The following is a 16,579-nucleotide window of genomic DNA, read 5'->3' on the forward strand; positions in this document are numbered from 1 at the left end:
TGTGTCCTCTCCTGATCCCTACATATTCGCATGAACACTAGTCCTATCTCTTCTGGTGCTGCAAGTAGTGCCCCAACTCTGGTGAAGAGCTTTGGGCTGAGGGGATGTCAGTGGAGCATATGAACACTGGCTTAGCTAAGTAATGGTTTTAAATGTCGAGCTCAAATTATTCTCAAAACAATTACTGTACTATTACTACATTTCAAAGGTTTTCTGTTAACTGTATGAGCCATTTGTATGATCGTTGTCTATCACCAGAATGAATTGATTGAACTACATTTCAAGTACCTTGAAAATGTGTTAGTAGCAAGCTGTATCTCTTGGAAGTGGTTATTCAGTAATGCACTTTGGCAGTGTGCCCATCTGAAGTCTGTCATGTGTATGTGACTGCATAAGGTTAGACGAGTTGCGTGGTGAGAAGAGCTTGTACAGATGACAGTGGAAAATCTCCTTTAGATTTAATATTGCGTGTGTCATATTTCTGCCAGTCCACTGGACAGTAACTAACACATGCTGCTGGAGATGGACAACTTAATTCTTGCAAACTTGAGTGCCATCCTGTAATGATTCATGCAATTTAGGATTGACTTTTAAAAAATACTACTTTTTAAAAAACATGTAGTGTTCATGTTTTAGATCTGAAAACTACTGTCCTAAATGAAGGCATATGTTTGAGAAGGTAAATAAGGAAAGTGTAAACAATTTCTGGATGCTTTCTTGTTTGTAATGAAAGGGGAATTACTCTTTTTTTCCTGGAATGAGAAGACATTTGAAAATCAGAGGCGGCAAGAGGAATCGTACTGGGATTCTGCTAGAGCAAAGAGTATTTGAAAGTCTGGTCTGGTTGCCAACAGTTGAAAAGGGGTTTCATTTTCATGCTGGGGAAAGCTGGAAGGCTGAGAAGACTTGTAATGTATGTAGTAGGCACCTCTGTTGAATACGAAATTTTCACTGGAAGGCTGTTTCTACAGTACGTTTGTGAGTATCCACAAATTTGGTGTTAGGAAGAAGTATATAGTCAGTGTATCTTAATGGACTACGATTTTTATTTTCCCTTGAAGTACTCTGGATTTGTCTGGTTTTATAACTGACCCTCTCATTGCAAAAGAGCAATGTGAAGGCTTAATCTCTCCCTGAGGCACCTTGGTTGCTGCTTGTGTTGGTTTTTCCCCTTCTTAATTGTTCTCGACTGAAAAGAGAAGTTGCATACATTCCAAGTTAGTCTTAAATTTTACTTTGGCTTGTCTTCATCCGCTCTTTTTTGGGCATCTGTGGGATTAGCGTAAGTCAAGTTTCACATGAAATGGGTAGCAAACTACAGAGGAGTGCTTGCTGTAAGATGAAGTCACTCTCTGTGCCCCTCAGAAAGGGAAGTGGGTGAGTTTTAAACAATCCCACCTCTCTATGTGTGTAAAAAGTTCAGAAAGCAAGAGACAACTAGAGTGGGAACATGTTTTGAGCAACTGAAACAGTTTTCTCTCACTTTTGTGCCTTAAACTGACATGGTAGAAATAATTACTGGAAACCTATGCCCTACAGACTTGATTTTTAGCAAGGAAAAGGTGGTAGCTTGGAATTAATTTTATTGTGTATTTGAATATTTTGGGTTTTCTACCTGACCGAAGGCAAAAGTATCTTATGGTGGGATTTGCTATTGGCATCACAAATGGTTATGTTAAAATGATGCATTGTGTTTTTCTAAACAAAGGCTGTAAATGATAGGCTTTCTTCATGTATGATATTTGTGGTTGCTAATGGTTTATTCTTGGAAGAGTCTCTGCATATGTTGAGTACTTTAAGATAGGGATAGAATGGTTTACAAGGGCATGCATGCCTTTCTGTAATCTAATCTCAAAAGACATGTTACTTTCACATGATGTGGTTTTGAAGGGTGCTTCTGTATGTATAAGGTTGGCAAAGTACCTCTGTTACTAAAGCAAATGGTGATAAATATTAATATGATATAAGGCATACAGCAAGTACAGGTTCAAAATATTATTGGGATACAAAATATTTTCTTGCATGTGTTTGGTTTTTTTTCTTCTCCACAGTGTGTGTGTAATTTTCTACCAGTATGCAGCAGTCTGTGTAATCTGTAGAAAAACTTTTATCTTTCTTTATTGCTCAAAACCTATGTTGGGCAAGCTTCCAAGTGTCCTAAAAGGACTGTTGGGGGCGGGGGGGGGAAGTTAGGTTCAGGATATTTAGCAGTCTATGGCTGTAAACATGAGGCTAATTGCGGAAGAGGTTTTGAATGCAGTTTTCCTAATACTAGGGCTTTTCCTCTCTCTGTCTTAAAATACAGGACACTTCAGATAATTTAGAGGATATGTAATACTTCATCTATTTCCGTCTCTATTTTGAGTTTTCTGGGAACGTGCAGGATTTATGTGTATATCTGTTTCTGTGAACTGGAGTGTACTACAGTCCTATAATTTTCTATTTCTGTGTCACTGAGATAAAGGGGAAAGTAGGTATGCTTGACTCCTCCTAGGTAGTGTTATGGCCTTACCAATGCAGTTAAATGTTTTGATGTACTTATTTGGTGCCTCAGAATATTGGTAACTTAAGCTTTTTGATGTTGCTTCTTAGAGACCTCTTTTTGCTGTTGGGTTTATATGCATGTTACAAATTTTTTTTCCCAAGCTGTGTTGGAAAATACATCTTCACTAAAGATAGAGCCAGCACTCACTTTGCAACCGTGGTTTGTTTGTTTTCCCCCCCCCCCCCCCACCTCTGGAATGGTTATCAAAGAGATGAGAGGCCATCATGAAGGCATGTTCTAGAGGGCTTTTCAATTTTGGTTTGGAGAGTAGGAGACAGGAATGTACTTCCCTTGTACCTACTGTCTCCCCTTCCCCCCATTTATTACCATGACACTTTCTAAATTTCTGCCACTTCTGCATTAATATGGCCTTGTAACATTTTCATAGATTTGCCCATCAGACACAACTTTGGTTTAATCACCTGAATTTTTTAATTGTAGCTGTCTGGAGTGTGCAGGAGTTCTGATTTTTCTAACATGCGTACAAAACGCTACATCTGCAATGTAGCAGTAGTGACAAAGTTATGTTACTGGGCCTTTCTTGAAAACCCCACTCTTAGGGACACAGCTCAGAATTGGCCTTTAGTTTTCAGAGGTTTATTCTGCCATGTGCCCCTATTTTCTTGTACCTTGCTTATTTACATGGTGCCAGCTGCTTTTATTTTTTATGGGGTCTACCTGCTTTTGACATATCTTCTTTTTTTTTTTGGTCACCTGAAAATTTTTTCCCCTGTATGATTTGGATTTTTTTTTGTGTGTGTGCATGTGCACAATACACTATTATAGATATCTATTTTGGAAAGACTAAGGAGTTGTGTGTTCAAAATATGTTTTTGGTGGAGGTTTGTTGGTTGTTTTAACCTAGAGCTGTTACACAGGTATGTTTTCATCCTTGTTGCTTCCCTGTGAGATGAAAAACCTGTTCAGTATTTAAAGCATTGCACTGTGGAGTAATTCTAAGATCAATGTTTAGGTGAATATCAACACTGTTAGGGTGGGTTTCCCATCCCTATAAGACTCCTGATTTAGGCTTCCATTTTTTTCCCTCATGAAACCATTATCCCAGATCCCACGCTGATTGATGTAAATGCACCAGTGGGCTGCTGCCAGAAGCAGTGATCAAATATCTGTTTGTGGAGGATGTAGTGGTCATGTCATATGGCCACAAGAAAAGTCAGTTTGGTGGACTGATCCGATGGAAAACTAAGTTGTGTGGTGTTTTTTTTTTTTTTTTAAAAAAAAAAAAATCCATTGCTTCAGCTCTTTGTATCTGACTTCATGATTGATAGATCTGTCTTAAGGAAAAAAGCGTGTGCCCAAAGGAGCAGAAAGAGCAGGGACAGTATTCTTTACATTTAACTATGTATTTCTAGCTATGTGTAGTGGCAGGCTAACTGCTAAAGTAAAGCATTATCCTTAGGGTAGGGAGCAGTTAATTTAGAGAACCAGTTCTGCCAGGAGGCTGTAACTGTGAGCTGTTAAAAGTGGACTGTATTCTAAGGAATGCAAAAGGCAACTTTAATGTTGTTTTGATGTCAAGTATGAGATTATGAGATTTTCAAGACTGAGCAAAAGGCAGTGCTTAAAGGTCTGCTTTAGTGATGTGCTAAATGTGATTAGAGGACATGTTCACAGATAAGACTCATTCGTGAACATATCTACTTCAAATACTGTGCTTTTGCGTTATGAGTGGTTTGGTTTTGGTAGTAATGGAATCTGAGAAGATTGTCTCACAACTGCTGTTTTCTAACTTTGTGCATAAAAATTTGAATTAGATAGGAGTGTGGTTAACAAGCTGTCTGTTGAAACCTGAGTGAAACAGTTATTTTAATCTTTCAAAAACTGTTGCTGTAGGAGAGATCCCCAAGTTGTATAACTTAACTCTGTTGCCACCCCTTTACATAACCTTTGGTTTGCAAAAGCTGCTTATTTGTGCTGGAAAATCTCACACAGGAATTGTCCCCTAACCAAATGGGTTCAAGAACTCTGTTAACTTTATGTCACTTTTTATAAATTTTCCAGTTATTTATTGAAGTAGTTTCATTGCTGTTGAATGTAAAACTAAAAGAACATCACATTCCTGAAACGTATGTCCTGATCCTTGATACGATGAAATCAAGAGTGGTGCAAAAGGAAATTGCATGGTATTTAGCATATCTGTTGATTTACTCTTTTTCCTTCAGTACAGGGTAATGTTTTCTGGAAGAATTGGGTGGGTAGATTTTCAATGCCACTTTCTTTCTTAGTTTTGCAGAGGTGAAAGTGTTGTTTTAGAAAACTTTGACAAACAGCTTCAGAACTGCAAAATATATGTAGGAATTTAGAAAAAAGTAGTTCTGTGTATTTTTAAGTTAAACTTATGTCTCGTTTCTTCAGGGTCATGATGAAGAAGCCGTTGTGGATATGGGCAAAATCAGCTCTACTATCAATACAAACTTTGAGAAAGAAGAGCTAGAGAGTAAGTTTGTGGTGATTTTCTGTTTGCTTAACATGTATTTTTTTGCCTCGGGATAAAACATCTATTTTCCTTCAAGTGCAACCAGTATTACTTAAAGGAATCAGAATTTTATGGCCATCATGAAATTCTAGGAATAAACCCAGTGGATGGCAGATGACCTGCACTGTTGTCTCTGTGCATGCTAATGAGTATGCACTGTTATTCGAATCTGTCACAGAAAAATATATATTTTAAAAAAAATACTATGAAGCTTTCCAAGGAAAGCTTGCTTCTGAGATTGTAGGTTTGAAAAAAACGACGGCTGTCGGTAAGTAATTTCCCAGCATGAATGATGTGAAGTTCTGTAGAGTCAAAACTCGGGGAACAGGGGCCATGAGGGAGGTGTTTGTTTTGTTTTCTGGAAGTTAAGTGTCCTTGCGAGTGGGGTCATGCACTTGAAATACTGAGTCTGAACAGATAACAATGCTTCTAGTTCCATGGCAAGCAGTACATTCTGCAATCTGCTGCCAGTTTGAAGCATTATGGAATCCTGTGAGTCTTCATTATTTGACTCAAGATCCTGTGTTTGGCAACAAAAATGGCATTGAGTTAGTTTCATATAGCAAAATGCAAAATTAGATACTTCATCTAAGTTAAAATTTCTCACTGACTTGAAAAGGAAGTAGTTTGGGATGAAGATTCATGGATGCTATTTCGTGGAGCCAGAGGAAAAAGCTAGGGAGATCCAGTGTTAAAACCTTATTTATTCACTTTTCACATAGAATGCTCTGAAGCTTAATTAACATTTGCAAAATGCTAGAAGACTAGCAGTAGTTTCACTAAGTAGTATTTCCTGACAGTACTGACTCTTACTGCTTCAGAACACCAGAGAGCCATTATAGCAGCCGTTTCTAGCTGAGAAAAGTTGATTTAGGTTGCTGTCATGTTTTCTTATACTGTGGTCTAACTTGAGACAGTTCAAAGTGACTATGGTTGCTTGTTGCTGTTGCAGTCACACTCTTGCTCTGCTCCCTCTGTCTGTTACTGCTTTCCATCTTGCACTGACACTTGTCTGACTGTACCGTAAACCTGCTTAAGTACACTAAGCCAGAAAAAAACGTAGCAGTCCTGACAAAGGAAAATAATAAGAAAGATCTCAGCAGTTGAGCACCCCAAACCAATTTGCCACACAGATGGATGTGCGCTACTGCAGAGGAGAGGAAGGAAGTGTGAATATTAGGCTGAGAGGTGCAGTGGTGGAGGCTGCAACAATGCCAATTTAGATAGGGTTAAGCTGCGGTGAAACTCCTGCCATGTCTGTTTCTGCAGTTAAATCTTCAGTGCAAACTTAAGCTGTCTCCTCCTTCACTTTTCTCTTGCTCTTCTTTGGGAGATGACCCAGAAAAAGCATGTGTGTGTTTTGCAGGGAGTCAGGGGTTAAGGGGAAGCAGGCATTCAGCTGGAGCAGTTTGCGTGAACAGCTGTAAAGCCTCAACCATGGGAACATGCAGCCAGCTCACTTCCCCAGTCTCTTTTGTAGCACATTTGCAGAAGTGCTTCAGCTAGGTCAGCACTGTAGTTATACAAGATACTGGGTGGGAAGGCAGGGGGTTCAGGCTGCTTGAGGCAATTTAAGCACCTGTATTGCTGACTCTGGAAAATACCCCTCTTACCGACGGCCAAAGAATAAATTAAGGTGAAACCAAGGCTTCTGTTTCATGAGCAATTGAGTCAACATAACAGCTGTTGAAAGGAGGAGATGAGATCTTGCTGTCCTCGCCTTGCTCTTAGCCGTGCAGCCTTATCTTTCCTTTGGCTACCTCTCAGTCTTTGCAGTGACCTGGTGTAAGTGTTTCAACATGAGAGAGGGCTGGCTATACAGAGGTTAAACAAATACCTAATAAGAAGTATCTGACAAGAAAAATATTTTCTAGTAGGATTATCACATATCTGAAGCTTAATGTAGGCACACATTTTCCTACATAAGTAGGAATTATTTTTGGTGATTACATATACTTTGTACATATCTTATATATTTGTAAGAAAATTGGTTGTTTTTAAAAATGATGATAGAATGGTGAAAGGGAGGGACAGCATGTATTTTGACGTTTTTCAGTGGAAACTGTTCCAAAGTATGAACAGAAGTTTTTTTTTCTTTCCCATACAAAAGAGAAAGGTATGTAAGTACAGTTATTTATGACTCATATAGTTATATTTGAGATTCACTGGAAGAGATTCACCGAAAGAGATTCTTTATATTCAGTGTGCATTAGAGGATAAATTTATGTGAACTTACAGCTCTATTTAGGAGATGATTATTTATAAGCTATTATGATTAAAGTAGGCTTGTGGGATTTTTGGGTTTTGTTTTAATTCTGGTATTAGAATCCTACAAGGGGAGAAATGGGATTGTTGGCTGCAAGCAGTAAAAATCCTCCAGATAAGCATTATTTTTCATTACTGACTTGTGACTGTTTTCTGGTAGGCTTAGGAAGAGCTGTAGTCAAGCATTAGTTACGGTAAGCATTGTAAGACCTGAAACTGTTTTGGTCCAGTCTTCCAACTTGTTTTGCTGGTGACTTGAAAAGGAGTTCTAAGAATCTGGAAGTTTTTCCAGAAGTGTGTATTGATTCATTTTTAAGGGGAGGCAGGAAGCAGTTAATCCAGTTCAGCTATGACGTAGAGCACTAAAACTTTAAGAGCTAGCACGGACAGGTGATATTTAAGTGCTTTAAAGCCTGTACAAACTAATGCTGATTGGTTTGATGATGTAGAAGGCATAATTTTGCTACTAATGCTAAAGCAAAGGTTTCTCGGTGTTGTCAGTATTGGCTACTTCTATTTTCTGGAAATTTTGTGATGAAATGTTAATGGGAAGAGGGCCAGATGCTAAAGGGGAAAATAGATCTTGGAGGTAGGTGTTCTCAAGCTCTGCATTCTATTTATGGTAGCTGGGAAAGTGTGGTACATATCCAGAGTGACAGTGTTTAGGTTAGAAAGGTTAGGCACAGGCTGCTTGTTCTGTAACTGTCTTCCTGTAAAAGAGAAATGGGTAGAGATGGTAAAATGCAATGGTGGGCAGACTGTGTGTGTACTAAATAAAGGTACTGCTCTTTACTTAAGCTGTAAGGCCTTACTTTGAAATAACAAATGTCAGTTTACAGAAGAGCTAGAAAGGGGAATAACATCCTAAAAACAACATTTTTACGAGCACCTAATGTTCTTAACTTGATGCCAGACTCTTCAAGCTGCAATGAATGAGAGTAATAACGAAGTAAGGCAAGAATAGTAATGGCAGAGGTATTTCATGCCATCTTGTAAAAGGCATTTTCTGTTAAGCACCATGTTTGAGGAAAGCTTTCTTAAACTTGAGTTAATATGTTTGGCTTGATATTGCCAGGACCTGTCTCTTTAAATGTGTAGCTAGTTTTCCACCTTGATTTGAGAACACATTTACTAGATACAGTTTAAGGGAAAAGGGATATGTTCTGCTACTCTTAGCATACCAGTTACAGGCATAGCAAAGATAAGGAGTTTACACATAGCAGATATCTTGTTCCAGAAACAGTCTGAGGTCAAGAGTGTGTGTCTCAGTGGACTAGTTTTCTGTGGCCTAAATCCAAGAAACTGCTTTCAAGAGTTAAGGTGATTTGATAGTTACTCTACTCTCACACTATCCTGTGGTAGGTGTAAGTAGTGTTTACATTTCAAGTGACCCTATTATCTGTGATGCTGTGATGGTTTAGAGCCTTATTTTTCCTTAAGAAAACAGCTGTGCTTTTAAGTTAATCTTAGTTGATAAGGACAGATAATTAACACTGCATTTTTTTCCCATGTAGAAGTGAATATTACATATCTAAGTGGAAAAGTTGCTCTACATATGTTTTGCAGTTTAACGTGTTATGAGTAGTTAGAAATTGTTTCAGTATTATGAGAGGGCTTTGGGGAACTAAGAACTTACCCGGCAACTTGTAGTAGAATGTACTGCTAAGATTTTTTTTTTTTTTTTCCTTAGGTGGCAGGTTTACTTTTATTCTACCTTTTCAGATGCATCTAAATTGCAACTGTTCGAAAACCCATGAATAGTTCCTGTAAAATATTTCAAGAAAACAAGTTGTACAGGAGCAGGTGAACATAAGTAATACAACAGGACTTTGTAGCTACTGGTGCTTTAAGATTGTGCTCAGTATTTACATTTTTATGTTCTGTCATAGGCTGTATTAACTTAGGCAGTACAAACAGGTTTCTTATGGCTCTCAAACTATAGAATGAGTGCTTGAACCTTTAAAAGACTCCTAACTGGTCTAAAGAACAACTGTGTTTAACAGGAAAAAAAAATTTTGAAATGTGTTTCTCATGGAGTTGTATCTTTTTAGGTGGTCAAAAATAGGAAAATGTGTAACTCTTTCTGAAAACAAAAATAATTTAGGATGGTCATTAATGATTCTTGCAGACTGCCTTTCATCCTCTCTAGTGATATCCCTGTAATGGAAAGATATTGCCAGCTCCTTAGTTTGGGTTGAACTGAGAGCAAGCAAAAACATGTCTGTTCAGATACAGTACAGCTAGTCAGGTGTGAGACATGCTCTGAGTCATATGCAACATCAACAAAACATTCACTTGCACCAGTTGTGCTAGTAGCTGGTGCAGAATAAATTCTTTTGGCCCTGTCGTTCAGAAATAAATGTTAGTTGTGCTCAGTGGTTCTCTGTAAGTTATAAAAACTGAGGATGTTTTCCTAATATGATTTTAAATGCAATTGTGATTAAGTGAATTTTGGTATTAGGCTGCATTGCTATACCTTTGTCACATTTGCATTGAAAATTTACTTATATCTTTTGCTATGGGAATCCTGTGTTATACAGTCCATAGGCAAGTTCCTCAGGACTTCTTGTCCCATTCATTTATGCAGTAATCAAACCTCAGTGTAGAGAGAATAATTGTCCTCCACTTATTTTTTTTTCTTACTTGTGGTGTTCATCACAAACCTTAACAAATGGTATCAAAACTGTTTTCACACTGCCTTTTGAGAGGGAAAGTTGGCAACCTGCTTGTGTAGACATAAAACTCAATAGGGTACCCAAAGTGACTAGGCACAGTTTTCAGTGTTGATCTGTTGCTGGTTTTGGAGGCAGAGTGTTATTCTAATTTCTAGAACAATCTTTTTGGAAGTTGCTTCTGATTCTGCCAGACAGAGTGTTTACAAATTACTATAGATTCTGAAATGTTTACTTGTGTGTTAAGCTACTTGCAAATTACTGGAAAGACATACTGTAAGCTCCTGGCAAGTGAAATTACTCATTATTCTACAAACAGATCTTCTTAACAAGTGTCCTTGAGACACTTGTTAATTTCTTATTTGTGGAATGATCTCAACAGCTAAGGAACCCTTCTGCATACCCCAGTTGATGAATGGCTGCTGACAGGATGTTTTATCTTCCTAAGGAAGACGTTATCCAACTTCACAGTCTTTCTGACTGAGTTGGGACTGAGTAGTAGTATTCATACTGAAACTAAGTCAACATTTTTGCATACTTTGCAAGTCATTAATTAGAATAACACTAGTATTAATATTCTGATTTTATTTTTGTTTAAAATACATTGTATAGTGTCTGCATGATATATAAATCAGGTGTATGGTATTCTATTCTGCTTTAAGGAAAACATTCTCAGAGAAGACAGCATTTGTAATTACTTAGATCTATTTAATACTGTGATCTAGGTGTTGCTTTATGGGCAGTGTAGACTTCAGTAATTCCAGTGACTTCTGCATGGGAACTGGAATGCATGTGTAGGGAATCAAAATTCTTTTTAGCTATGCTTCTCTTCTTACGTAGCCAATTTAAAGTAGAAGATCTTTATAAAATACTGAACCTTAAGTGAAAATAATCTTTGAAGGAGGTGACCCAGCAAACTATAAGTTTTTCAGTATGCAGCTACTTTTTCTGTAGAGGTAGAAGGCAGTACTGAATATGTATACCCTTGAATTGTTACAATTTCTAACAAGTAAGGCTAGATTATCCAATATTCACCCTCTAAAACAGACAAAACTGTTCAATCACATTGAAAAATCATTACTAGAGGATAGACAAAGTGAAACAGCATTTAAACTTGAAGGAGTTCATGAGAAAACAGCAGCAGACAATAACCTTAGTTATACTTAAATCTTTAAAATCCGTTTTGGGAAATGTCCATGCTAATTTTAGCATTTCTTTTTAAAACAGAGTTGTTTTAAAAATGGACGTCATTCAAAACAAATGCCTTTTACATAAAGATGTAAAATAAATATTTAATATAAAATAGACTAAGATGGAAGCAGTGCTTTTGAAAAGTTCATGACAAACTGTCCTAACATTTTTTTTAGTTTTAAAAATTCTTTGATCTGAGAGAACATTATGTAATGTTTCTGTTCTGACCGTGTCAGAAATTTTGTAAAAAGGTAACTAACTGCAGTTTTATAATGTAAAACATAGGAAAAAATAGTTATTCAAGTAGTAGGGCCATAAAAGCGAAGTTTTACCAAACAGTACCAATTGAAACATAGAACTTTCGGTGAACTGGATTGCCCCAGATTGCTCAAATTTAAAATTTTTGAGATGAGGCGAAGCAATAGGAGGCTGTACTTGATTCTGCAGTCTGTTGTTTCTTGATGGCTTTTCATAACGTTCATCTTACTATTTTTAGCCCCTTTAAAATCAGTTGTTCCCAAAATTGGCTAAACCTGTGACTTGATGGATGTCAGATCTTTCTGGATTGTTTCTCTATTCGCAATTCACTGAAAGCTGATGTTTCACAGCATTTAAAGTTTTTAAAGTGTGAGGTTTTGTTTTTGGTGGGTTTTTAAATTTAATTTTTTTTTTAAATTTCTGAACACTTCTTATTTTGTGAAGAAAAACCCAAACTTTCACACTTTCTAGGAAAGGGTAAACCTTACACGAGGCAAGGTTATCTCTGTAATAGTTTCCAAATCTTAAAATGTCAGGAAACGTGTTTGGGGGCAAGATGTGTGCAGCAGTTGTAAAAGAGGCGTGTGATCAAATTTGTAATGAGAATGTATTAGTGACCCATTGATGAAGTGGGAAAATCTTCTTTGCAAATGTTTCTTTTGAGATGCTTTTCAAGCACAGTGCCAATGGAAGTGGAAGCCTCGTGTCCTTACAGGGTACGACGTCTGTGAAAGGCTGAGAATGTTTGTTTCCCTATTAGTGGATGAAGGGCCAATCTTAGATCTTAATGGGACTTCTACTTGAATTGCATGTTTCTAGGTTTTTTCCTCTCCAACAGAAACAACTCTAATAAATTATCTTGGGTACGTATCCTCTTTCCTGAGCTCTGCTGCATAGACAGGCTGGACCAAGAACCTCTGGCTCAGATAAAATGTGGGGCCCAGCTATGGTCTGACTTAGATGTACGGTGCAAGGGCAGCTAGTTCCCCCTCCCGCAGGTACCAAGTGCTTCCTCCTTTCCCAGGCAAGGGAGATTGGCGCCAGCAATGGGCTGCAAAGACCTTGAGCCAGAATCCCTATGTAGTTCTGTCAGCTGGCACTAAGCTTTTTCATATTACTGTTAACTACCTGCCTGTCTAATAGAATTTCCGATAATGCCTTGAATAGTGTTGATTGTGTCAAGTAGAAATACTCAGTGCATTTTTCTCTTATGACTGCCACTACCAACTCATATTTGGTTTTAAGTCAGCAAAAAATCATTTCTGTGTGTAATGAGAAATCTGGCGTTTACTGCTTTTGCCAGTCAGCATAATATGATGCTGTCTTTCATGGTGTAGTGAGAAAACACTTACTGGGCTGCCTTACCATATGCTATGCATACGAGATTTTTGGATAACGCTTCTCAATTTTAGCTATCCAAGTATTTTAGTATAAAGGGTGTATTCGCAGATATACTTAATTACTAGGAGCAACAGGAGACTTTAAGAGAACAGAGCCCAGGAGGTTTTATGGATTATAAAACATGCTGCACTCTGGAGAACCTTTGGGTTCCAGCCATGGCATGTAACTGTCCCGTGAAGGAATTTCCTTTACTCCCTTATACAGATTTGGTTAGAAAATTCTGTTTCAAATGTTTTATTCTGAAAGCAAGGGATGACAATTTTTGTCAAATAATTATTTTAACAACTCCTCACAGGAAAAGAATCCTTGGTAATAATAGGGTTTTTTTGTAGTCAATTCATGCATGGCAGACCAAGATTACATTAAAATATTTTATAAAAATACTAATTAACTTTTAATACATTAATTCCTTAGAAAATAATTCAACTGTTTCTTGGGAATGTTTTGTGTTAAAGACATTAGTAAAATAAGGTAATACACTGCTGTTTATTTTGAAATAGTTTGTCTCACACTAAGAACTTCATTATCAATATTAAATTATATATTTAGTTGTATACTTAATAAATGTAGCATTACTTTTAAGTAGAAAATTAGAGAATTAGCATAGTAGCAGTACTTGAGTGAATTTTCAGAATTTTAATTAGAAATAATTTAACTTTTAAACAAAAAGGGGGTGGTGTAACCAAGGAATTCTACTTGTTAAGTTTCTCTAGAGCAGAGAATATTTGGAGAAGACCTTGAAGGCTGTGAGGTTTTTTTGGGCCACGAAAATACTTTCTTCGCATTCTTGACTACTTCCATCCTCCTGAGATTATTTTTCCCATTTGTGTGCTTCTGCCGTCAGAGCAGACCTGTGGCAAGGTAGAAGTTGTGCTAATAAATTGCTTTGAGCTTATCTTTGTGCGTACAAGTACTTTCTGTGATGTCGGGGAATTGATGTCAAGGTGTGAGAAGATGATAGATTTCAAATGCTTCTTACTAGGGTAATGTGTTTGAGGATGTGAGTTAGAAGACACTAAGCAGCACATAGCTGCTTTTTTTTTTTTTTAAAAAAAAAACCCTTCCACAGCTGCATCATTTTTCTTGTTTCACAGTGTTAAGAAACATAGTAGGATCTCTCCTGCAGATCCTCCGGTTTTTCCATACTGGGAAGCTCCATGCTAAGGCAAGATAGACTATGGCATTATTTGATTAAATAAAGGCTTCCATGTATAATAAATTATCTATCTTCAGATATTATCTTCAGATTATTATCTGAAGATTTTGGGAAAAATAGTAATTCTTGTCACAAAGTTTTTGTTTTCAGCAGACTGTTGGGAGCTTATGGAGAAGATGGAGTCAGACTCGTGTTGGAGGTGCATAGTGAAAGGGTGAGGGGGAGCATGCACAAGATGCAGTACTGGAAGTGCTGATTGGATATTAGGAATTTTTTTTTTACACAGTATGTTATATGTTGGAATGGGTTGTCTGGAGTGGCTGTAGGATATCTATTCTTACGGATACTCTCAGCTTTGCTTGCTGTCCTCTTGACCAACCTGATCAAAAAGATGGCTTCAGCTTTGAAGTTGGCTAAACTTTGAACAAGATTAGACCAGATAGCCCACCTCCAAATGTCCCTTAAAACTGTAATTAACTATGATCTCTGCAATTCAAATTTCTAAGTAATGGGATTTTAGAATTCACAAAGATATTAACTTGATTTTCTTTGTTTTCCCTTGTGAACATGGGGAAGAATACCCTTCTTTATATGAAGCTTAAAAGGCATTCAGCTGACAAAATAATGGTTAGAAAAATGAAAGTTCTGTGTGGAGTTGTACTGACGGGGTTGTCACATCAAAGCGTTTTTGGATACATGTTTTTGATCTCTTTTGGACTTCAGAAGTCTTCTATTACCATTTCCTTAGGGCTTTGGGGAGAAATCAGGGAACTTACCTAGAGCATTTTCTATTCTGCAAATTTTATAGGACTTCGGTATAAAATGACTTTTGGAGTAAGACCAACCATGTGGTGGAGGCATGTAGCAAGCTCCTAATATGTAGATTTCATATTGATAAGGACCTTAAGTAGTAAATACTCTTTGTGGATTTGAACAGCTAAGCTTGGATAAAGTCACATTAGATTAAAATAAACAATTATCTCTTGAGCTTTGTATTACTGAATATAGTATTGGGCAGTCTACAAATTTTATTGTTTATTAGTTTAATTCTAGAACAAGCTTTGCTTGAGAGTGGTGCTGCGGTACAGATGTTCGTGTGAATAAATCTTTGAAGGTCACATAATTGTACCTTTCAAGCTTTTAAAAACAGTATTCAAGTAATAGGTTGTGTTCCTTTTAGAAATAATACTGATGCTAGTAATAGGAATTCCAATCTTTAGAGTTACAATAGCAACAGCGAAAAAGGTATTACCTGCCTTTCTGGCTTTATTTTTTGGCCAGGGTGAAGGGGGAACTGTAAGTTGTTTTGCCCAGTTCATTGGGAACGAAGGGAAAAAAAAAAATCCCTGTTTTTTTGTTCTTTTTCTGTTTTTCCTTGTAAAATGTGTTTGTAAGTAAATCAATATCTCTCCATCTGTAAACATTAATTACTCTTATCTGAATAATGAAACTTAAGGGAACACAGACCTACTCCATACAGCTGTCTTATTTTTAGAGGGCTCTTCAGTGCTTTGCTTTATGGAGGTAGAATTAAGGTTAAGTTTGTCCAATTTTTATCATGCAGTTTTGCCCTGCCTTTTGGAGTTGAATTATACCTGCATTGTGGTTTTGGGTAATTGTGGTAGTAGACTCAACAGGAGTAGTTTTGGATTTCCTAAGTAGTAGTGGACATGTCTTTGTTTATGAATGTCTGTGATACTAAAAAGGAACAGACTGGTGCATTCATAAGCTGCAGTTCACAATAGCCAGACTTTCCTTGGTTAATTTATTGTATTGCCACCCTCCATGCTTACTCCAAAAAACAAATGAAAAAATTCAGAGGCTGTCTTTCAACATTAAGTTTTTTCTTTAAGTTACTCTGATAGAATCACATTGCATTGTTATGCATTTTACTTAATAATCACTGAAAATCATCTTGCTCGTCAGCATTTCACGTTAGTCCCAAAATAAAGTTGCAGGTGTAGCAGTCTGATCACTTTGCATATACAGAAGTGATTTGAGGAAGTTATTCTTGTTTTACATTTGCCTGTGAGACAGTGTCTACGTGAGGGAAATAGCCATTCACACAATAGTTGCTTCTGGGCAGCGTGGGCTGAAGGGTAGGATAACCTGTTGCTAGCATATTCCCCTGTCTTTGTGATACCCTAACCTGTTGAAGTAGTGAGAATGCACTATCTTTAACGTTTCCTTCTGGAGTAGAAAGTAATACTGAGCATTGCAGGTTGTGGGCTGGCTGCCCAGGTTGAGGACTAAGTTGGCAGTGCCTACTCGGTGTGCCTTGAAGCAGCTATGAGTCACCTGGATGTAGTGATAGCTGAGAGATCAGTGTGCTTTGGGTGGGAAAGCAATTTGCTATGGTCGCAGGTTGTTTAAAAACCTGATTTGTTGCTTATTTCAGCTCGTTTTCCCCTAGATTTTACCTGTCCCTTTGCAATGTATCTGCTCTACTCCAAACTTTCCTATTGAAAAAAATGTCAGTCTCCAGTTTTGTAATAGAGGATCAACTTCTCATTTCTTTGTTCCACCTCTCCTCCATGCAGCAACATGGTCTTTGACTATGGAAATGATCATACTATTACAAACGCTAGATTTGC

At 37.3% G+C, this 16,579-nt stretch overlaps 1 protein-coding gene across 4 annotated transcripts in view; it reads left to right on the plus strand.

Annotated features, from left to right (window-relative positions):
• The window catches only part of SLC4A7 (solute carrier family 4 member 7), a 95,322-nt gene that overhangs the window by 31,849 nt on the left and 46,894 nt on the right, over positions 1-16,579 (plus strand). For all 4 annotated transcript variants that reach the window (XM_064444239.1, XM_064444241.1, XM_009506119.2 and 1 more), the window contains exon 2: positions 4,922-5,003. In XM_064444239.1, the coding sequence (XP_064300309.1) occupies positions 4,922-5,003 (82 nt within the window). The remainder of the gene's footprint in view (positions 1-4,921; positions 5,004-16,579) is intronic.

Source organism: Phalacrocorax carbo, chromosome 2, assembly GCF_963921805.1.
Source record: "Phalacrocorax carbo chromosome 2, bPhaCar2.1, whole genome shotgun sequence".
Lineage (NCBI taxonomy): Eukaryota > Metazoa > Chordata > Aves > Suliformes > Phalacrocoracidae > Phalacrocorax > Phalacrocorax carbo.